General features: G+C 44.9%; 1 protein-coding gene and 2 long non-coding RNA genes across 6 annotated transcripts in view; 2 read left to right on the top strand and 1 right to left on the bottom strand.

Annotated features, from left to right (window-relative positions):
* The window catches only part of FGFR1 (fibroblast growth factor receptor 1), a 106259-nt gene extending 102747 nt beyond the window's left edge, over nt 1–3512 (top strand). For all 4 annotated transcript variants that reach the window (XM_083588516.1, XM_083588518.1, XM_083588515.1 and 1 more), the window contains 2 exons: nt 191–296; nt 729–3512. In XM_083588516.1, coding sequence (XP_083444642.1) covers nt 191–296; nt 729–905 — 283 coding nt within the window. In that variant the 3' untranslated portion in view covers nt 906–3512. The remainder of the gene's footprint in view (nt 1–190; nt 297–728) is intronic.
* The window catches only part of LOC310750767, a 150472-nt gene that overhangs the window by 124608 nt on the left and 3344 nt on the right, over nt 1–22520 (bottom strand). The window lies entirely within an intron of this gene.
* On the top strand, nt 18757–20678 carry LOC310750725. Its single transcript, XR_014542193.1, has 2 exons — nt 18757–19302; nt 20471–20678. It is a non-coding gene; the product is annotated as an uncharacterized lncRNA (long non-coding RNA).

The raw sequence follows: 22520 nt of genomic DNA, 5'->3' as shown, positions 1-22520 counted from the left end.
TTGGGCATTGCATTCCAGTAGTGGAGGCTGTCAGACCAGCAAAAAAATCCCACACCCTTCACACAGACACACATGCGGGTTATTTCCCATGGAAACAGAGGCATTTCATGGGCTTGTCCATGTTCTGTTACGTGTCCTGCAACTCTGTGCTAAACATTTTTCATCCGGTTCTCTTATTCTCTCTGTAAAGGTACATGATGATGCGAGATTGCTGGCATGCTGTTCCCTCCCAGAGACCCACATTTAAGCAACTGGTAGAAGACTTAGACAGGATTGTGGCCATGACCTCTAACCAGGTAAAATACATCTTTTTCCAAAGACTGTACGCTCCTGGGTGTCATTCTGTCTGTCTGCAAGGTTGCAGGGAGCCGCTTCCTGGACTAACCATTGATTCAAAGCTCAATGCTTTGAGTGCCCTGGGGACTCTGGCTTTTGGGGCCAACCAGGTCTTCTGTCTGGCTTTGGCTCCTGCTGCTGAGTGCTGCAACTAATTCCAGTGTTTCTTGGGGAGAGTCGCTGGAGCACACTCTATTTTGATACCTTTGTTCTGATAGGCCCAATTTTCCCTGGGTGTGGGAAAATTTGGGGTGAAGTGATTCACTGTTGCTTTAATGCCCCTTTCTCTTTCTACTGACATTTGTCTCTTGGGGCTCCCCTCTCCTCTCCGAGGCCTCCAGACCCTGGGATGGCCAGTGCTTAAGCCCTCATGGCTCTTTCCTTCCCTCTAGGAATACCTGGACCTTTCCATGCCATTGGACCAGTATTCTCCTAGTTTTCCAGACACCCGCAGCTCCACCTGCTCTTCAGGAGAGGACTCTGTGTTTTCCCACGACCCCCTCCCCGATGAACCTTGCCTCCCCAAGCACCCACCTCAGCTTGCCAATGGAGGACTCAAAAGGCGCTGAGACTCCAACTTCTGTGGGACGTTTGCAAAGCCTCCATGTACACAAGCGTAGCGTGTTTGTGTGCATGTGTTGAGGAGTGTGTGTGTGTGTGTGTGTGCGCGCGCGCGCACTTCGCTTCCAGCTGGACTGGTGGTGGAGCACCACATGGGGCAGCCATCAGCCCCCTTCCAGCTGCCATAGTCATGATCTGCAGAGACTCCATTTTGAATAACCAAACCCACACCGCCCCCTTCTTCTGAAAGCTGCCATGATTGCAAGTCCTGGACCTCTGGAAGAGGAGCTCACAGGGAATCTGTGCTTGAATATTTCCCATGAACTTGAGTTGAACTGCGTCCCCTGCCCCCCTTTTGGCCAGTGACAAAACAAAAAGGCAGAGCCAGACACCTGGGCTTCAATAGCAACCTGCTGCCACTTCTCTGAAAAGGACTCTGGGGAGAACAACATTCCTTTGAAGAGAGTGGGCATTTTCTGCTCTCTACTTCCAAATGCAAGCAACAAAACCTCTTCACAGCTCAAGAAGCTGACAGCTAAGCCTGAGGTGCAAAGCCTGTGGCCCAAGGACACTCTGGATTCAGCTGTCAACTGGGAAGTCTTAAATTCAGCCAGGCGGCGGCAGCAGCACCTGTGGCTGGAGGGCCTGCTGCGTCTGTGATGCCAGTCGGGATGGCGCAGCGCACTTCTGCGCATGCTTGTGCTGGGACCAAGCCTTCTAGCCCAGCAGGACTTCCTCCCAGGAAAACAGGCATAGGGCACAGCCCTGGTTTGTGCTTTGTGGACCAAACTTGGGAAGTGACCAGGAACCCCAAGGCCTGGGGTATCTTCACAGCACTTGACGCGAAACAGAGAGGTTGCAGCCCAACAAAGCCAGTGCTCGGAAGAGTCTTTTTTTTTAATTAAACAAGCTTATGTACATAGCTGCAAAATGTATAAATATGAAATATATATTTACATGTCTTTTTTTTAAGAAAATTTGCTGTTTACCAGAGTTAATATCACTTTGGTAGTAAGTTACTAGTGGCTGGTAGGTATCAGTTGCTATAAAAACAAATCATATATTTTGCTACTTTTGCTGGTTTTTTGTTTTGTTTTAAATTATGTTCTAAAACTTATTTCAATTTAGGTACTTCAATAAAATTGCTGCTGCTTCAGTTTTATATGGGGTTATATTAAACAGTGATTTTTGTTGGTTAATGTTGATTTCCCTTTGGAAAGCTGTTATGAAATTATCTCCCTCCTTTCTTAGGCTCCTCCTCCCTTCCCTGCCATTGATTTCTGCCCCGGCCACTGAGTGCAGCCTTTGGATTTGGTGCCCAGCAGGAGGACAGTCAGTTCACCTTATTGGCGCAAGAAAAGGGTGTCTGTGTGCCAATGGTTCAGTTTCTAGGTTCAGAATCTTGGTCCGCAGTGGGACTGAAGCCCCATGAGGACGAGGAACCCTTTTCCAGCCATGTCTGTGCATTTCTTTGATGTTTTGCAGCTAGAAATGGCTCTTGCCCTTTTGGGGGTAGAAAGTGATGTTGCCGGAGCAAGCTCTTCCCAGCTGAGTTTTGACATCCTTTTGCTCTGGCAACTTGGAACCCAGAGCAAGACCAGCTCAAGAGCTGCCTCTGGCTCTGCTTCTGACTTCTCATGATGCTTGGGTCAGCCCCAGCGTCTCGTTTTGTCCAAACAAACTTTTCCCCTGCCCAGGCAGTGCCAAGGAAGAACTCCACGAGTGCCTTAAAATGAGCTGTGGAAACTTGCATGTCCATACAAGATGAGAGGAAGTGCACTCATCCCTCCCTCCCTCCCTCCCTATCTTCCATGGGAGCAACCTAGCAAATTAGTCAAAATTCTTCATTTCCTACCAGTTCTTTTCCAATAGCTAGTTTGGCCCTGAAGCCTTATCCGGGTCTCCTCTAAAGCAGCTGGGAACACCTGAACTAGAACTGCACATTTTGAGCCATGAGGTAGGGCAAGACCATTCCTTGTGCCCAGTGCTATTTTTCATGCATCCTGTGTTCTCTTAGAACGGCGATGGTGCCCACCTGAGAGGGGCCAGAACTGAGTTCCGGCTGGAAAAAAAGCCCTGTTTGCACCAATACTTTAAGCTCTTCCAGCACTCACTATATCAGCCATTGCCAACCTGGTACCCTCCAGATTTGTTGGGTTACAGCTGCCATCAGCTGGGGTTGGTGACCATTACAGCCAAAAACATCTGGAAGGCACCATGTTGGGAAGACTGCTCTAATTTTCACGTTCCCCAAAGAATCGACATGGCCCTTGGCTTCCAGAATGGCATGCAGACTCCCAAGCCCTCTTCCTGCTTTCTCCCCCAGTCTAGACTAAGAAACAAGAGTTTGCTTTCTGTTCCTCAGTGGTATCTTGGAAGCCAGAGCCATGCCAGTCATACTTGAAAGCTTGCCCTGCCTTTGTATAGAGTCAGATTATTGTGCTTTTTAAAAATTCTGTAACAAATTTGGTGGTATTGTAATTTATTTTTAATTTTTAAAGATTTTAACAAAGTCCTGCAACCCTCCTTGACATTAGCTGATATTCTTGTTCCCTCTCCCCTTTGTGTGCCTTCTTTTTCTTATGGGGAAAATGAGAATAAACCATGCAAATTTATGTAAATGTTACATATCTTATTTGAAGTCCAGAATCTGTGGGTTTCAGCCTGTGGACTTGAACATCTGGAAGCCAAGAGCAGCTAGGCTTCTGGCTTGGGAGATCCACTCTCCCCCCCCCCCCCGCCCCCGATCTACCAGTTGGAAGAAGTCATGACATGGTACTGTATAGTCACGGCAGGGCAGCACAGAGGAGGAGACACTCGCAGAACGACTGCTTGGGGCACAGGAAAGAAAGGCCATTAAATGTTCTGTTCATCTCAGCAGCAGCAGATCAACCTAACAATCCACACATGACAATAATGCATGTTGTTAAGAAGCTAAGCATTTAGAAGTCTTTCTAGAAAAATTAACACATTTTACAAAGCAGAAAGAGAGTCAGGTGTAGCAGTTAAGAGTGCTCTATTAGGTCTTGGGGGACCAGGGTTCAAATCTCCATGCAGCTGTGAAAGTGATGTTGGGCCAGTCACTGTCTTCTAGCCTCACCTACTTTACAAAGTTGTTTTGAGCATATACACACCATATTCAGCTCCTTGGAAGAAAGGTAAAGGTAAATGTAAAGGGACCCCTGACCATTAGATCCAGTCATGGCCGACTCTGGGGTTGCGGCTCTCATCTCGCTTTACTGGCCGAGGGAGCCGGCGTACAGCTTCCGGGTCATGTGGCCAGCAGGACTAAGCCACTTCTGGCGAACCAGAGCAGTGCACGGAAACGCCGTTTACCTTCCCGCTGGAGCAGTACCTATTTATCTACTTGCACTTTGACGTGCTTTCGAACTGCTAGGTTGGCAGGAGCAGGGACTGAGCAACGGGAACTCACCCCGTCGCGGGGATTCGAACCGCTGACCTCCTGATCAGCAAGCACTAGGCTCTGTGGTTTAACCCACAGTGCCACCCGCGTCCCATGGAAGAAAGGTAGTGTGCCTTAAACATAAGGCTAGTCCCAAGGACCATAATTGAATCCATGGCAGAGCAGATAACTCCAAAAGTGAGCCAAGCAACAAACTGTGATGCTACTTAAACACATGCATTATATGTGCTTAAGGAATTAAGCAGTGAAGCCACAAGACGGGTATAAATGTGCACATGAGCCAGACATACATACTCGCAACCTGTCCATAGCAAACTCAGCACAGGAGAAGACCTGCAGACCGCACAAAACACATAAGAAAAGGGATTCTCTGTCTACCTGCACCCTGGAAATGCCTTAGCACTCTGCTCGCACCAAGTTCTTGCAACCTCTTTTGCACCCACGGGCCTCCAGAGCAGTCAGGAAGAGGCATGTGGTGGCAGGTGGAGGTGTCCCCAGCCATCCCAAGTTCAACTGCTGCTCCTGGAACAAGGGGTGGCATCTAGTCTAGCCTTATGTTCTCAGAGCAGCCGGCCAGCTGCCTCTGGCCAGGTCATATCATAAGCAGGACATGAACACAAAGCCTCCCCCCTTGATTTCACGCCTTTGGGGGCTACAGCACGTAATAATTTTTATTTCCTTAGAGAGAGAGAGAAAAGGGCAGCTGAGAAAGAGGGGGTGGCCTTGCCACCAGGAAGAAGCTCCCAGCTGATCACCGCCAATGGAATTCAGCCCTTGGCAGGAAAAAAAATGGCTCTCCACTTCTGTTTGAAGCCTTTACCAATATATATATATTCTTTAATTCGCTTGCTCTTTTGGTGAAATTGACTGGCAGCTTCGCTTGCCCCTGAAGCCCACACGCTTCCCTGCGTGTCTCTGCTTCCTCCGGGCCCCCAGCTGCAGTTAGCAGAGCTTAGCACAGCGACAGAAGCAGAGCCGATGATAGCCGTGCGTGCAGTAAATCAGTCAGACGCTCGGTGTCTTTCCTTATCTTACAAAGAGCTTTAATCTCGTACAAAAACAACAAATCATTGCTCTCCCGGCGACAGAGCACTCATCTTCGATCCTCTCCCGGATCTGGCTAGACTCACTCTGTGTGTCAGCGTAGACAGACACTCCCACTTCAGTCAGTGTTCTAAACCTGCCTCTGAATGTGAGACGTCACTCAGAACTTCTTAACCCTGTAAGTTCTGACTCTCTCCATAGCTCTATGCAGGGTGTGCGGGGCTGAATGAAAGTTATCACTGGGAGGGGGAGAAGGTTAATAATATCAGAATTGTAGAGTTGGAAGGGACCCTGAGGATCATCTCGCCCAATATGCAGCTGTCTCGTGCAGAAATCAAACCTGCGACCTTGGCATTATCAGCACAGTGCTCTGACCAATAATGATACTTTTATTATTGATACCCCACCCATCTGGCTGGGTTTCCCCAGCCACTCTGGATCAATCTCCCTGTGAATCAATCTCACTGTGGCTATTGGGAGATGTGCATTATTTGGGTAGAGATGGAACAGACTGGGAGTGTCACTATTTTGAATGAAGATTTGAAAACTTAAAACTCTGTCCTCGTGGGAAATGCTGAAATTAAATAGAACTGGTTTGTCAGTAGAAGATGTCTGCTTTTAAACTGATAAGGGGTTCTGCGTATGGTGCTACTTACATTTTCTTCGTAGCACACACTGCACCTTCCAATGCAATTTGGAAGTGTCACATTCATAAAAATCCAGTTGTAATGGAAAGGGGAAATATAGCTGAATGGACACTCCAGAGAGTGAACTCCTGCAAATCAAGAAGAGATTGAGCTGTAGTTCTCTGATAAGTAAATTTATTACAAATCTCACTGTCACAGTACATGGGAAGCTGGGTCCATCTAATTCAGCAACAGCTCTGTAGGATTTTGGGAAGAAGTCTCTCCCAGACCTACTTAGCAGTGCCAAGGATTGAACCTGGAACCTTTAGTATGCAGTGCCTCTCTCTCCATGAGCTACAGCTCTTCTTTACTATGTACAAACTGCTCCCTGCTCACATTGTAAGGAGAGAGTTCACAATCCTTGATTTAGCATTATGTCCAAACCAGGGATCGTGGTTTGTTTTGTTCCCTCCAAGGCATGGTTTATGGTTTGTTGAAGTACTGCAACACTAAGCCAGAAATCATGGTTTGTTTTCTCCCAGCATGAGTGGGAAGGAGCAATTAACTATGGTTTACTGTCATGGACGAATTGGATTACTGTAGCTTAAGGAATAGCACTTAAATTGAAATCCTCTGCAGATTTTATTGGAAGTGAAATTAGCTGAACACACTGTTCTCATGCAGACATAACACTAAGTTATGGTTTAACATCATGAACTAGCCTTTAACTTGTATTTTCTCTTCTGGCATGATTACAAGAAGAAGATTGGAAGAGTCTTTTAAACTAAGCAAATCATAGTTACTTGAGAGATTAGTTTGTACGTAACACTACATGAGTTTCATGCTATGTGCTGGTGTCCTCACCTCATTTCCTCCCACATGACCAGAAGAAAGAGTTTTGTAACATTTTCATTTCACTTTCCATGAATGCAGTACAGTGGTACCTCAGTTTAAGAACAGTCCTGTTTACGAACAATTTGGTTTATGAACTCCGCAAAACCGGAAGTTCTGGTTTGCGAACTTTACCTTGGTCTACAAACAGAAACCAAACGGTGCAAGGGCACCGACAGCAGAAGGCCTCATTAGGGAAAGCACACCTCGGTTTAAGAACGGATTAAGTTTGTAAACCGAGGTACCACTGTATTGGTTTCAAACAAATTGGTTAGTTTAATAAGTCCGCTTCATAGGCCATGGTTTGAGGGAGGCTTCTTTAGAAATTAACCAGAGTTTGTTTGAAATCTCAATCCATACATAACAAGGCAGAATTCATGGAAAATGAAACTGAATTGCTGCAGAATTCCTTCTCCCAGCCATGTAGGGGGAGAATGGAGACGGAAGAAGATGCACTAAGCCAAAGTGTAACGGAAGAAGATACACTAAGCCAAAGTGTAGCAATACATCCAGACCAAATACATGAGTCTTACATCCAGGGAAGCATGCACAGAATTGGTATGGATGCCTTGGAAGGTTCCCAGGGTCCCAGAGGCAGAGCGTAGCATCCTGGTCCCTGCACTAGGAAATCAAAGCCGCATCTCCCACTAAATACAAAATGGGGAGCAATTTTCTGCTTTTTAATTATATCTTCAGATGTGCCCCCCAAGGTGGGTAGCCTGCCCCATCCAGTCTCCTGTCCAATGGAAGCTGCAGCTGAGGTCAAGTACTTGCCCTTTTCCTCAGGATCTTCTGTTTCTGTAATTTTTTGGGGCAGGACATCATCTTCATGTTCCATCTGTTAACTTCTGACCCAAGTTCTGACGTTACAAACAGGTTTCAACTTCAGAGCCGCTGTAGTGGCTTTGCAGTTGCATTCTCACAAACGTTTCCTGATTTATCTCTTCCAAACTTACTCTGCCGTCACCCCTTGAGAAATTTCCGACAAGTTCTGGGTCTCTTCCAGCTCTGCAACCTGTTTTGTAGGACGGCCTGTACTCCTCGGATTGATGTCTGTGTCCATGAGGGCCAACTCCACCATCTGTAGTGTTCTTATGGGACAGATCAAAATTTAATTTGTGCACCCCCTTCCAGCTCAGCAGAGGGAATGCAGGCTCCAGTGTTCCTTCCATCAGCCAAGCCCTGACCCTCCTGGATGTTTAGACAAATGTGGAAAATTAGCCATGGCCTGTGAGGGCCAGATGTTTTGGCAGTGCCTTGCATCTTGCTTCTCTCTCATGGAATAGCTTCATCCCAAGGACAGCTGGCCTCTGTTTGCATCCTGAAATGTGACCAATTGAGCATAGCAGTTTAACTGTATCCCTCCTGGACCAGAAGGCAGAATACCTCCCCTTGGGCACAGAGTGGCCTGCTCCAGTCAAATGTCCTTCTTCTTCTTCCAATCTCTTTTGGCCATATAACTGTGTTGTCTCTTGCTGCTGCTGCTGCTGCACAGATGGACGTGCTTCCTCAGCCTTATGTTCTTGGCCAGGACAAGCTAAATCACTTTCCTGTAAGCTGCTGACTCCTTCCCATTAACCTGCCCAGCACTAGGATGTGACGGGACTCTTGCAACACTCACCTTCGCTGACCCCCCACCCCAACCCATCAGCCCTGCAGCTGAGCAGTGATGTGCACGTGCTTTAAACGGAGAAAGCCCTGTGTTCTGTGATGTGACATGTGATGTGACACAGGGCTTTTTCTAGCAAGGACAGAACTATACATCCCTGGTCTTGCTGCTCACAATCCTAAATGGAACTGAGGAAAGGAAGGTGTATGAAAATATTTGTTTTCCAAGGGAATTGCTTGTCGTAGGTGAGATCTTCATTCCCTGATGGTGGGCTCGCCTGTTTATTTGCCAACAAGAGAGCTGCTAAATATGCTAATTTTGATCCTGCATCACTCCACTTGGATACAAAATGTATTTCTAGGAGAAGAATAAATTATCCAACTGAAGGTGCCAAACTCCACACCCCGTCAGTCTGAATATAATAGCAACGCCTTGAACTTGACCCGGTAGCAAATGGACAACCAGTGCAGATCTCTGAGCTCTGGCATTAGATGCTGACAAGACCTCCTGTCAGCCATTGTGCTGCGTCATTCTGCACCAACTGCGGTGTCTGGATCCCATGCGAGGGGAGCCCGACATGGAGTGTGTTGCAGGAATTATATCCAATATTCATTCTGATTTGCTTGGGGGCAGGACAGTTATATAATAATGAATACAATATTCATCCTGCATTCAACCCCATTTGCTTGCGAGGTATTTATAAGTCTTCCTGTTCGTTCATTCTACACGTTTTCAAGTATTTCCTCAGCACTTTTCCAACCTCAAAAGTCTGAGCATGGTTTGTTTTTTATTGTTTTATTTTATTATTTATATCCCACCTAGTCTCCAAGGATCTTTGGCCGATGTACCTGGTTCCCCCCCTTCTCAATGAATCCCCTCAGCCCCCCTGTGTGAGGCTGAAAGGCAGTGCCTGGCCCAAGGTCACCCTGTGAGCTTCATGGTTGTGGCCTCGCTCGTTCCACCGACTATTGACCCTGCACCACCACGGCTTATCTCTTCCACTACCACCAACCAGGTTTCCCCGGTAATATATTCAGACTTAGTCAGGTTGTAACGTATTAACAAAGATTCCAGTTTATTGTGAACACAAACAAGTTTTAAATGCTTTGAAACACTGTAATCCGATTCACTCTCTTGTCTCCCCTCTGTCTCTAACTCACTCTGACTCCTGTGCTTCCCACCCACAAGAAACCAACCGAGGGAACCGCCCAAAGCCCTGTGTTGAGCCTTAAACTCAGTTAGGCTCCGCCCCTGGGCTTTCTTATTGGTCAGCCTATTAACCCTTTCTCTCTCTCCCCCAGTACGACATCTCCATAATGAGTGGGCAAACGGCACAATGGTTTAGCTCTAGTCTGCAATGGATGGATGGAATCCCTCCTGCAGAATACAGTCTGGAGGGACCCTCAGACTGTGGCCTCTGCTCTGGAAAGTTTGAGACGGAAGCAGGTTCCCTTCACCGCAGCTGAAAGCTGATGGGACCGGGGAATCTTGCTGAACAGGCTTGCCTCATGCACTCATGTCATTTCCACATCCAACATTAAAAGCACATCCCCGCTTCCAAGTTTTCTAGTTTCCCCCTCAAATTCTACAATCTCCAACACCCTTAACAAACCATAGTTCCCAGGATTTTTTCGCCCAGGGATAAGGAATATGCTTTAAATGTGTGGTGTGAACACAGCTGTACAGAGGAAGAGAATAAAAATAACAACTAATCAGTCACGGTTAGTTCAGAGTCCATGACATATGTAAAATTAAGATTTTTTATTTTTTTGCCTCAACATGTATCCCTTTACATTTGTTTACACTGAATGGCATTTGCCATTTTTTATCGCCCATTCATCCAGTTTGAAGAGGGCCTTTAGGAGCTCTCCACAATCTCTTTTGTTTCAGGGAATAATTCAGCAAACTTGGCCACCTCCTTGCTCACCCCTAACTCCTAGAGCATTTATGAAGAAGCTGAAAAGATCCATGTGGGGGGCTCCACTTTCCAAATCCTTCTGTTTACAGAACTGTCCATTTAGTCCAACTCTCTGCTTCCTGCTACTGAACCAATTCCTGATCCACAAGGTGATGGGAACCACTTCACCTGTTGAATTTCCACCTGTTATGCACATTTTAAAAAACATAGATGCTCAGATTGGAAGTGGGCAGCCCTAACCTGTGGTGCACAATGATTTGGAACCCAGGTGGAAGCCATGACTTAGGTAGATGCCAGAACCCACAGGCGCAACATGGTACATCTGTATGCTCACATCTCTCACACACTCTGTGGACAGAGTACATATTTCTGATTATACCTGAAAGCTATAACTCAGAGCCATAACTCAGAGGTGCCATAATGCTGAAGTTTGCACTTCACATTCACCTCAGCCTGCTGAGTGCTGAGTCTGCTTAAACACATTCCTACAACAACAACTGCAAGATGTTTCCACAGCTGCAACAGCAAGGCCAGTTTTGCTGGCCTGGTCTGAGATTGAGATAAGGGAGGGTCAAGAAGTCACTGCTCTGTAGCCAGGTAGAAGAATGTGTGATTTAAGCTCATTCCTAGCCAAGAAAGATCATGCATTTGTATGTTTACTACAATTGCATAAATGCTTTGTGCATCCTTTGTTCTATGCTCGGATTTCTGGAACTCTCCTGCCATGCTTTCTAATGTTACAGCTAAGATTAAAACTTCTTTTGCCTTCCCACCAGCTGCCTCTTTTTGGCCAGGAGTAGGCTTGTCATATATCAGGAAAATTCCTGACATTTCTTGGTTTTTGGGTGTAAAAATGGCGTCAGGGGAGAATTTTGCTGCATTGCCAATGCAATGGAAAAAGCAGCGGAAACAGATTCAAAAACAGTCCCTCAAAAAGCTCAACAATTTTGTGGGTGCTGCCTAGAACATTCCGGAAAGTGTCTCTCCTGCAGGGCCAGTCCACCCATGAGGCTAGCTGAGGCGACTGCCTCAGGTGGCAGGAGCCACTAGGACAGCAGATCCCAATGCAGATCCTTCTTCCCTGCTTGTTCCTGAGGTAGATCTTCCCTCACCCCTTCTTCCCTAGCAGGGAGGGGGAAGTCCTTTTGTGGTTTGCCTCAGGTGCAAAAATGTTGGGGCTGGTGCTGCTGCACTCAAAATTATTTTGTGAGCTTTTAAGGTGAGACATGCACAGAAAAGGAGGAATATATCCCGGTCTGTCTCCCCATTTCACTCCAAACACATACAATGACCACAACATGATTTAGAATGTAAAGTTGTGTGCAGTCTTCCTGGAAGAGGAGCTGGGGGGGGGGGATAAAATGTGAGGAAATCATGCATGTATGAAACAGCTGCTATCATGTGAGCTGAGGAGTCCAAGATTCAATTTTTGCCTTTGCCAGCAGTGCAGGAGGTGATTTGCTCACATTGCACAGACTGTAAAGTAGACGACATTTCAGCTCCTTGGCAGCTGCGCGAGTGGAGGACCTGTTAGGCCAGAGGCTATTGTGCGCCAGAAAACATTGACTGGAGCTGCTCACAGTTGGGAATCCCTCTGCGTATCTGTAGTAAAGCTCCCCCTGCCTGCACTCCACAAATGCAAAATAGAGGTTGATGTAGAAAACCTCAGGGTGAATACATAAATGCTTAGAGCAGTTAAGCAAGAAGAATTGGTGCGGCTGCTGAGCCTGTCCCCTCTGGCAGCTGGGATGCCATGAAAGGGCAGCAATCTGTTATCTAATTTATGGCGCTTGTACTTTTGCCGCCATTGTGGTTGGTGGAGAGAGTACTGGTAGGGTTTTCTTTCAGGTGCCGAAATAACGTGACTGGCTTTGGATAGTTAGCTATGGAGAAGAAAGCGGATTCAGTTCACGTTTGAAGGCAAGTGCTGTGTGGGGACGTAAAGGTGAAGGTGCCAGGTGTGGGCACAGCAAGGTGGTGCTGGGTCTGAAAGGAGAGTTTGGCCACTGAGAGGGAATTGGGATGTTTCTGTAAAGGAATATCCTAATCCCCCACCACAGCTTCCACTGCCAGAGCTCTGGAATATTGGAGTGGATGAGATGGAGTTGAATTCTTCAACATCAACTTCGTTGGACTGGTCATGTTGTGCAGATGCCTGATTATCGTCTTCCAAAGCAACTACTATACTCCAAACTTAAAAATGGAAAGCGTAATGCTGGTGGTCAACAAAAGAGATTTAAAGACTGTCTCAAGGCAAATCTAAAAAATGTAGTATAAATATGGACAACTGGGAAACTCTGGCCTGCGAGCGCTCCAGTTGGAGAACAGCCTTTGCCAAAGGTGTCATGGACTTTGAAGACACTCGAACTCAGAACACAAGGGAGAAATGTGCTAAGAGGAGGGCACATTTTGCAAATACACACTGTAATCAGCTCCCACCCGGAAACCTATGTCCCCACTGTGGAAGGATGTGTGGGTCCAGAATTGGCCTCCACAGTCACTTACGGACTCATTGTTAAAACCGTGTTTATGGAAGACAATCTTACTCAGCTATGAGTGATCGCCAAAGAAGAAAGATGAAGAATAGGGGGTGGGGAGCAATGTTTTGTTTTGTTTTTGTTCCTGCATTTATTATGTCTTTTTTGTGTTTTTATCTTGTATGCTTATGTTGTGAACTGCCCTGAGATCTTCCAATGAAGGGCAGAATACAAGTTAAGTTAAATGAATGAATGAATGTATGAATGAATGTTGGGGGAGATGAATATCAACATGACTTGTTTTAATAGGTGTACACACACACAGAGAGAGAGAGAGAGAGAGAGAGAGAGAGAGAGAGAGAGAGACTTAATGTTCTAAAACAAAAGGGGAAAATAAGACACTGTGATCTCTATAGAATTTGACCTACGTAGTAATAACTAATGAGCACACAAGATAGATTTATTGAGCTGCTGGGAAAGGAGTTACTCAGGTAGAGTGAGCCATGGCCTTTTGAGAGCTGTTCCTGGGAAGATTCTGGTACGCCTCCCTCTCCTAGCCTATCCCACTTTTATCCAGGAAAGATGGATGCTCCCTGCAAAGGAGCAAGGTGGCTTCAACTGCCTGATTTATAGAAATGCCATTTAATCTTCTGTTCCAGCTCAACATCAAAGTTGAGCGGATGCAGAGGGGATGCTGTGGATCGTGGTGCCCCCATGCACCAAGTGAGCAGCTCAGTTCTGAAAGCACAGAATGCAGCCTCTGAGATCTGAACATGGCCATGGCATGGTGAAGATCAAGAGAGAGAGCGGAATTCATATACCTTTCAGGGTTGGGAGGAAGAGGGATTTTTCATGGATGCAGCTTGTACAAAACTGCCCCCCCCCCCATGCCCAGAAATTACCCTTCTTGAGAAAAACATGAAGCAGCAGGAGGCTTGCCCTCCCTTGCCTCCGGCCATTTTAGTGAGACAGAAGGCAAAATAAACAAAGAGACTCTGCATTCTGATACCCACAGTTTGTTAGGGGATTATTGGTCTGAAATTTAAAAGTGCATGTTTGGTATTAGCATCAGTTGAGACCTTACTGGTTAACAGATGAATTAACATTCTTTATACCTCCAGGAGTTATGGCTGAACAGTGAATCTTCTCTCACACTCTAATAAACAAACACAGCTGCCGTCTCTCTACTTCCACTCAGAGACGATGAACTATGTAACCTGATTTTGGAAAGTGAATTGTAATTAAGATGCAGCATAAAATACTTTAATGCAGCTATTTAGAAAGGAAGTCTGAGTTAATGTTAATAATCAAATATGCCTCTCTCTTTTTATTTCTTTTTTGGGGGCTTTACATAACTCAAGCAGAGAAGCTAAAATCTTCCAGGGATTTTTTTTATGTAATCTGGAGGTTTAGACTTTGCAGAGCTTGTTTAATGAGCTGAGGAGTCGTCCAATAAAATGTTTTAGGAAGCCTCTGACAGGGTGAAATGGATCAAAAAAGGCGATTTCAAATGCTATACTAGTAATGCTGTACTAAAGGGTATTTAATTATTATTAGATCTGAAAGAGCAATAAAATAAAATCAGAATGCGTGTAAATTTCCATGTAATTTTTGAAGATTTTGATGCTTTTCCTTGTGGAGAGAGGGAGACTCAAAGGAGGTTTGGATTGCACAATGCCCCCAGATAAAAACCTGGACTTGGCCTTCCATTGATATTGAAATACAGTATGTTCTTCTTGCTGGCATTATACTGTCTCCTATTGTTCATTTAAAGCTTTTGTGGAGGAGCAAGCTGAAACAGGGTTTTGAGGGCTGTCAAGGCCAGGCATAGGCAAACTCAGCCCTCCAGATGTTTTAAGACGACAATTCCCATCATCCCTGACCACTGGTCCTGTTAGCTAGGGATGATGGGAGTTGTAGTCCCAAAACATCTGGAGGGCTGAGTTTGCCTATGCCTGGTCAAGGCAGCTGTTGCCACCTGCTCTGTGGTTCTGTCCAAGGGTGAAGTCCAATGGCATTGTTGGCAGTGTGGTGAGGCCTGAAGCAACTGTCCAAAGGCTTGCACAGAAAGCAGATGAGTTTTCAGATAATAAAAGTAAGCCCAGGTACAACTAGAGGTACAGAAGAAAATAGGTTTGGTTTGTATTTTAATGGAAGCCTACATAATTCACTTCCATACATGTATGGAAGTGAGAGCTGGAGAATTGATGCTTTTGAATTACAGTGGTACCTCAGGTTACATATGCTTCAGGTTACAGACGCTTCAGGTTACAGACTCCGCTAACCCAGAAGTAGTACCTCGGGTTAAGAACTTTGCTTCAGGATGAGAACAGAAATTCTGCTCCGGCGGCGCGGCAGCAGCAGGAGGCTCCATTAGCTAAAGTGGTGCTTCAAGTTAAGAACAGTTTCAGGTTAAGAACAGACCTCCGGAACGAATTAAGTACTTAACCCGAGGTACCACTGTATGGTGCTGGAGGAGACTCTTGAAATTCCCATGGACTGCAAGAAGATAAAACCGATCCATTCTGAAGGAAATCAGCCCTGAGTGCTCACTGGAAGGACAGATCCTGAAGCTGAGGCTCCAAGACTTTGGCCACCTCATGAGAAGAGAAGACTCCCTGGAAAAGACCCTGATGTTGGGAAAGGTTGAGGGCACAAGAAGAAGGGGACGACAAAGGACGAGATGGTTGGACAGTGTTCTCGAAGCTACTAACGTGAGTTTGACCAAGCTGCAGGAGGCAGTGGAAGACAGGAGTGCCTGGCGTGCTCTGATCCATGGGGTCACAAAGAGTCAGACAGGACTAAACAACTAAACAACAACAACATAATTCACACTTCCTGAAACAATCTCCATGTAAACACAGCAAGTCCTCAAAATTTGCACTTTTGCAATCTTTGGATGATGTTTTCCAGTTGCATATGTGTATATTAGGGGAAACTGTGCATAAGGATGCATATGTTAGCAAAAACAGCATGCAAAAATGCATTATGATACAGAAAATTGCTTTTAAAATGTTTTATTGGGCAAAATGGTATTAAAAAATGTTTGTATTAGGAGAAATGTGTGCTATAATTGTGAGATTTCCACAAGGGCTTTTAAAAAAGGAAACTGATTCAGAAATGTGGCAAAATGAATTTAAGATTGGAAAAATTAGAAACTAAGAGAACCTGAAGCTCACTTCCGGTTGGATCGCGAGGTGGAAGCAGGCGAGTTTTCCCTCGGGAGAGGGTGACCTGCTCCAAAGAGGCAAAGGGGGGTGCTACAAGGGCGCCGTAGCCTCCCAAAACCCACTGAAAGGAGATTCAGTGGGTCAGGATCCCAGCGCTGTCAGAAGAGCGATTCCCCCGGCCGTCAGGTATCCCCTTTAAGAGGAGACAAGAACGGCGGGATAGAAGGGCCGACAGCGGGACGCCATTGTCAGCCTCCAGGAGCGAAGCCCCGAGCCTGCCCACCAGAGCGATCGGCTTTCCAAACCAAAGGAAATCGAATTGGCAACTTTAAAAAAGGATTTAAAAAATAGCAGATTCGGAGGACTTCCGGGGTGGCGCCTTCAGCAATGGCTGCCTCCCTCTGAACTGGAGGGTCCAGCTCCGCGCAAAACGGGTCGGATCCGCTGCGGCGAAGCGGGGACCCACTCAAAAATCACAGGCGGATGAAGCCTGTGACCATGGGACTCGGCGGGCACCATTAGCGCCCCCCCAACTCACTAAGGAACCCACCAACGGGCTCCGAAGTGAAGAGGGGGAAGCGGCGCGGTGCTGAGAGTCATCAGCTATTTCCGTGGAGTGAAGCCGCATTGCTGTTGCCGGAGAGCACTGCCTTTTCCTGGAACAACTGGGACTCTAAAACAACAACCCCTGAGTAGTACGGAAATTGGATCCTTTAAATATTTTTAAATTGGGCACTGATCGGGGAAGGTAAAACCAGGAAGTCTGCCTCCCCTTTCTGTAAATATTTTGAAGCAAAGAACCTCCAACTAAGGTCATGGAGAACTCTACTTTTTATAAAAGATTTTAATTCTACCGATTGAAATTACAAGGAAACTTACTTGGAAGCAGGGGGACCTGCGGGAGAAGAACTAAATTTAAAAACCGATGTGCCACCCCCCCTGGACCCGGGAGTGGTCCGTGAGAGCCGGTTGAGGAGTAATTGAATAATTTGACAGCTGTCAAGTTAGCTGTCAAGATACAAAAAGAGGTTTTTGTCTCTGCTGCTTATATTGGCTACAATGTAAGTATTGGTTACATTTTTATGTTTTAAAAGAAGGAAGGACTGCTACAATTTAACGTATGGAACTTTTGGTTTTGTGCTGAAAGGAGTAAAAAGAAATTTAAATCCCCCTAGAAGGAGTTTTGGGACATTGCAAGAATGGCCATGGGTAAAGAAATACAGTCTGAATTGAACAAGATTTTCTTTCTCTTGGGAAAGTTGCAAGATCAAATAGATGTTTTGACTACAAATGTTATAACCTTGGGCACAAGAGCCAGTTCTAACAATGAACCTGATAAGAACTTGGTACAGGATTTTCACTTAACTGAACAAACAGAGGAAACCGAGAAGGAGAATAATGCTGCCATTGAAGAGAAAAAAGGGGGTGACCCAACCCTGCAGATGCAAAAGGTGAGCGGTAACCTGAGGCCTGACACGATGGTAATAAGAAGAAACAAACCTTTGAAGATGGAAGCCTGGCCTGAATTGGAAAATGAAAAATGGAGAGATCTCCTTATCTGGAGATCATATGACACTTGGATTATAAATTTGATTCAGTTGGAAGTTGGAGCTATAGGGACATTTGGAATTTTAAGGAGAATGAAACAAGATGTGGAATACCTTACAGGACATACTTTCAAGTATGTAGGCCTGGCTGGAAGAAACTTGGACGCTGCAGGGCGGGAGTCCCATCGAGATTTGGTTTTGAATATAAAAGACTATCAAAGAGACTGGCAGAGGGGTCAGGAGAGAGACTTAAGAGCCTCGGATATAAGGTCACCGGGTTGATGGTTTTATTTTGAGATTTGTTGGGACTGAAACCGGGAAGGGGGGTGGGTGGAATGAAAAATGGGAAGGGTACATGATATAAGTTGCTTTTCTGTTCAATTTTTTTCTTTTTTCTTTTTGTCTTATTTCTAGGAGAACTGGAAATTTGTGGAAGGGAACCTTCTTTCAACCTTAGGGAAATGTTTTAAGAATAAGCACTGTTATATAGGTTTGGATGAGAATTAAGCTTGGATAAAGTTAAAAAGCGGGTTATATAAAGAAAAATATGGTAAAACTAAGGTCTTGGTGATAAGGACTTGATGAATCAACAATTTGAACTGGAACATAAGGATTTGTTGAATTAAAAAGAAGCAGGTTAAAATTTATTGATAAGGATTTGTTGAATTAACAATTTGAATTGGAATACAAAAAAGGGAGGTAGGAGGAGGTCTGGGAAATAAGTTAATGGAAAATAAGTTATGGAAATTTTATGTGTTTTTAATTATTTATATTTTTGTATTATTGTTATTTTTCTTTTTTTTCTTTTTGATTTTTTCTTATTGTATTAATATTGAAAATTTTAATAAATATCTTATAAAAAAAATAGCAGATTCGGACCTAATTCGACACAGACAAGGGACAAACAGGAGGTCAACCTTGTCTGAACTCCGAAGAATACGCAGAGACTATTTACAGAGCGAACGGAACCGTGAGTACAAAACAAATGGGGGTTGTTTTCGGCAAAAAGATCTATCCCCTGTGCTGGTGTAAAAAACTATTTGGAAACTGAGGGGGTAGAAGATATTCCCTTACCTCCCTTACTTCGATTGTATTTCTTTCTCATTTGAGAGATATATTAGAACGTCGAAAAAAGGATCCCAGGAACGGATTACTTTACAGTGGTGCCCCGCAAGACGAATGCCTCGTAAGACAAAAAACTCGCTAGACGAAAGAGTTTTTTGTTTTTTGAGGTGCTTCGCAAGACGAATTTCCCTATGGGCTTGCTTCGCAAGACGAAAACGTCTTGCAAGTTTGTTTCCTTTTTCGTAAAACCGTTAATACCCAGGGTGCATTGCTTGAAGAGGTCAGTTGCGACTTGACTTCGAGGAGCAACTCATAGCACGCGGTGTGGTAGCCTTTTTTGAGGTTTTTGAAGACTTTGCTGATTTTTGAAGCTTTTCCAAAACTTCTTTTGCAGCCATTTGGTAAGTTAAACTTTTAAAACATTTTGGGGGGTTTTGGATTTTGGGTTGGGGTGTTTGGAATTCAAGGACTTGGTGTTGGGGAGGGGTTTGCAAGAATCTGGAAGCTTGTGTGGTTTTTTCCTGAATTTTTCTGATTTTTTGTGACCATTGGGCCACTCTGCTGTTTTTTTAAAAAAAAAATTCTGGGTTTGAATTTCTGTGTGGTGGGTGGCTGGGGGAACAGTTGAGGAGGGGTTTGCAAGAATCTGGAAGCTTGTGTGGTTTTTTTCTGAATTTTTATGATTTTTTGTGACAAGATCTGGAATCCACAGCGTGGTCAGGCATGGAGAGGCTGCCAGTTCTGATGTTCCTGCGGCTGAAGACTTCGCAGCAGAGTTCCTGGAGGTTGTGAAGACGGAGGGCTACGTTCCACAGCAGATCTTCAACTGCGACGAGACCGGTCTGTTTTGGAAGAGGATGCCCAAAAGGACTTTCATCACACAGGAGGAGGCCAAGTTGCCTGGCCACAAGCCCATGAAGGACCGTCTGACCCTGCTCTTCTGTGCCAACGCAAGCGGCGACCTGAAGATCAAGCCCCTGCTGGTGTACCACTCGGAGAACCCACGGGCCTTCAAGAAACACAAGGTCGACAAGGAGCAGCTGAGTGTCATGTGGCGATCCAACAGTAAGGCTTGGGTCACACGTGTGCTGTTTGTGGACTGGGTCAATTTTGCTTTTGGCCCTGCTTTCAAACAGTACCTGCTGGACAACGACCTGCCGCTGAAGGCTTTGCTTCTGATGGACGATGCTCCTGCTCATCCTAAAGGCCTCGAGGAGGACTTGTTGGAGGAGTTCAGCTTCATCAGCATCATGTTCCTGCCGCCTAACACCACACCACTGCTCCAGCCGATGGATCAGCAGGTCATCGCCAATTTCAAAAAACTCTACACCAAGGAGCTTTTCAGGTGATGCTTCGAGGTGACTGATTGCACCACCATCACCCTGCGGGAATTCTGGAAGGACCACTTCGACATCGTCACCTGCTTGAAGATGATCACCACGGCCTGGAACGGGATCAGCCAGAGAAATTTGAATTGTGCTTGGCGCAGCCTGTGGCCGGACTGTGTGGCACCAAGTGACTCTGATGCACCAGAGTCAACAGTGGTGCAGGACATTGTTGCCTTGGGGAGGACCATGGGCCTGGAGGTCACAGAGGAGGACGTCAGCGAGCTGGTGGAGGAGCACGACCACGAGCTGACCACCCAGGAGCTGGTCAAACTGCAGGCGGAGGCTGCGCAGGAGCAGGCCTCGCTGGAAGAGGAGGAAGCAACTGAGGAACGGCTGTCCTCCAAAGAACTGAGGGACATTTGCCTGAAGTGGAAGGATGTGCAGGCTTTTGCACAGCGGCACCACCCTGACAAGGGTGCTTCAGCAAGAAGCAAAGAGTGGAAGAGGAACCTTCTTCGAGTTGTCCCCCAGAGTCTTAGAAAATGTACTGTACACTTTGTTGATTTTTAAATGTTTTGCTGTCGTGTTTAGAAACTTAATTTATTGTTCCTTCAATTTTTGAAATGCGCTTTACAGTATGTGTGACTTTAAAGAGCAGTTAATAAACTCTTTTTGTACCAAATTTGGCTTTGTTTGGACTTTTTTTTGACCATAGGAACGCATTAATTGAATTTCAATGCATTCCTATGGGATTTCGTGCTTCGCAAGACAAAAAATTCGCTAGACGAAAAAACTCGCAGAACGAATTAATTTCGTCTTGCGAGGCACCACTGTATATTACTTTCGATTTTAAAAAGAACTGCGCAATGAGTTTCGAAGCTCCGTTTTTAACTTATAATTTCCATCTCCACCTTTGAAAGGACATAGACAAAGAAGAGAAGAGCTATTTTCGTGTTTGATTTGGTTGGACTGTGGATTACAGTTGATTTGAGCACAGTAAAAGCATTTTCTATTTTAACTTTGATGGAGGGAGAAAGAAAGACAGCCCCTCTTCATCCCCTTTGCTAAGGGGAACAAAGAACCGCCATTTTAAGATACTTTTGAATATCGGGATTTGTTTTGCTTTTTCTTTTTCTCTTTTCTTCCTTGTGACTACCGTCTTTTCCTGCTACAAGTTGTGGGGACTATATTTCTCTTTTTGGGAACTTATACCTTTTGTTATTGAGAGGAGAGCCTGGGACTAACTGAGGGTTGGAGATCCGAGGGTTTTGAGGATTACAACTTTTAAATTTGGGTTTTTGTTTTCATAGTCGGAAGTGGATTACAACTATATTGGTGGAGTGGCACATAACTACAGATATATCAAATATTGGATTTGGCCATCCAAGAGGCGGGAAGAAAAGAAGAATTTAAATATACAAATTTTATGTTTTGTTTCTCTTTTCAGTGTTATAAAAACACCACTGCGTCAATTAATTTGGTCGGATAAGTTTCGAGCGTCCCCTGGTGGATTTTCATTGTTATAGACATCAAATCATATAATTGGTGACTATTTGTTTAACTCCCCCTGGTGGATAAATTTAGTGGTACAATTTAAACTTTTTTAGTTTTAAAATGACGCATTCACAGAAGAAAGGAGAAGGTACACCAGCAGAAAGGAAAGGTTCTAGACAAGAATCTGATCTTAAAGGAGACTTAATAAAGATGTTTACTGAACTTAAATCTGTTCTTAAATCAGAAATACATAAAAGTGAGAAAAATATTGAGACAAAATTGGAACAAGTGGATAAAAAAATAGATGTGACGGTGGAAAAAATAGATGAAACTATTAATGAAATTAAGGGTCAGATGAAAGATATGGCAAATAGGACACAAAATCTGGAAGAGGGGGCTAAAAAGACTAAAACGGAGATTAAAGAATTGAAGAGGGGAGGAAAAAATTAAAGCAGAGGTGTTAGAAGTTAATAAAACTCAGGAGGAACTGTGGGATGCTATTGCAATGAATGAATTGAGACAGAGGGAGACTAATCTGAGATTCAGATTGGTCCCAGAAGCACAAGGAGAAGAAATAAAGGAGAAACTGATTAAAGAAATTGCTATTTGGATAGAGATGCAAGAAGAAGATGTGGCAAAGACAGTACATAATGCTTTTAGAATCAAAGTAAGAACAAATAAAGCGAAGAAATTCCCAGGAGATTGTTTGGTAATATTTAAAGATAGAGAAATGAGAAATTTAATTCTGCAAAAGAACAGGGAGAAAAGATTGAATATTGGCGGGAATAACATAATCATCTTTAAAGATGTCCCACTTCGCTTGTTGAAAAAACGCAATCAATACCAACAGTTAGTGCAAGCTCTCAGGAAAAACAATATTGAATTTAGATGGAGTTCCCAGAAGGACTATCGTTTGCCTACAAAGGGAAAAGACATAGAATAACAAGACCGGATGAATTGGATAAATTTCTGAGAAGATACAAAGAACTGGGAAGTGAGGAAATTGCACCAATTGGGGCAGGAGCTGAAG

Source organism: Podarcis filfolensis (genome assembly GCF_964270895.1).
Source record: "Podarcis filfolensis genome assembly, chromosome: 15".
NCBI classification, from domain to species: Eukaryota; Metazoa; Chordata; class Lepidosauria; order Squamata; family Lacertidae; genus Podarcis; species Podarcis filfolensis.
The sequence above is the reverse complement of the archived record's forward strand: the minus strand, read 5'-3'. Positions and strand labels throughout refer to the sequence as shown.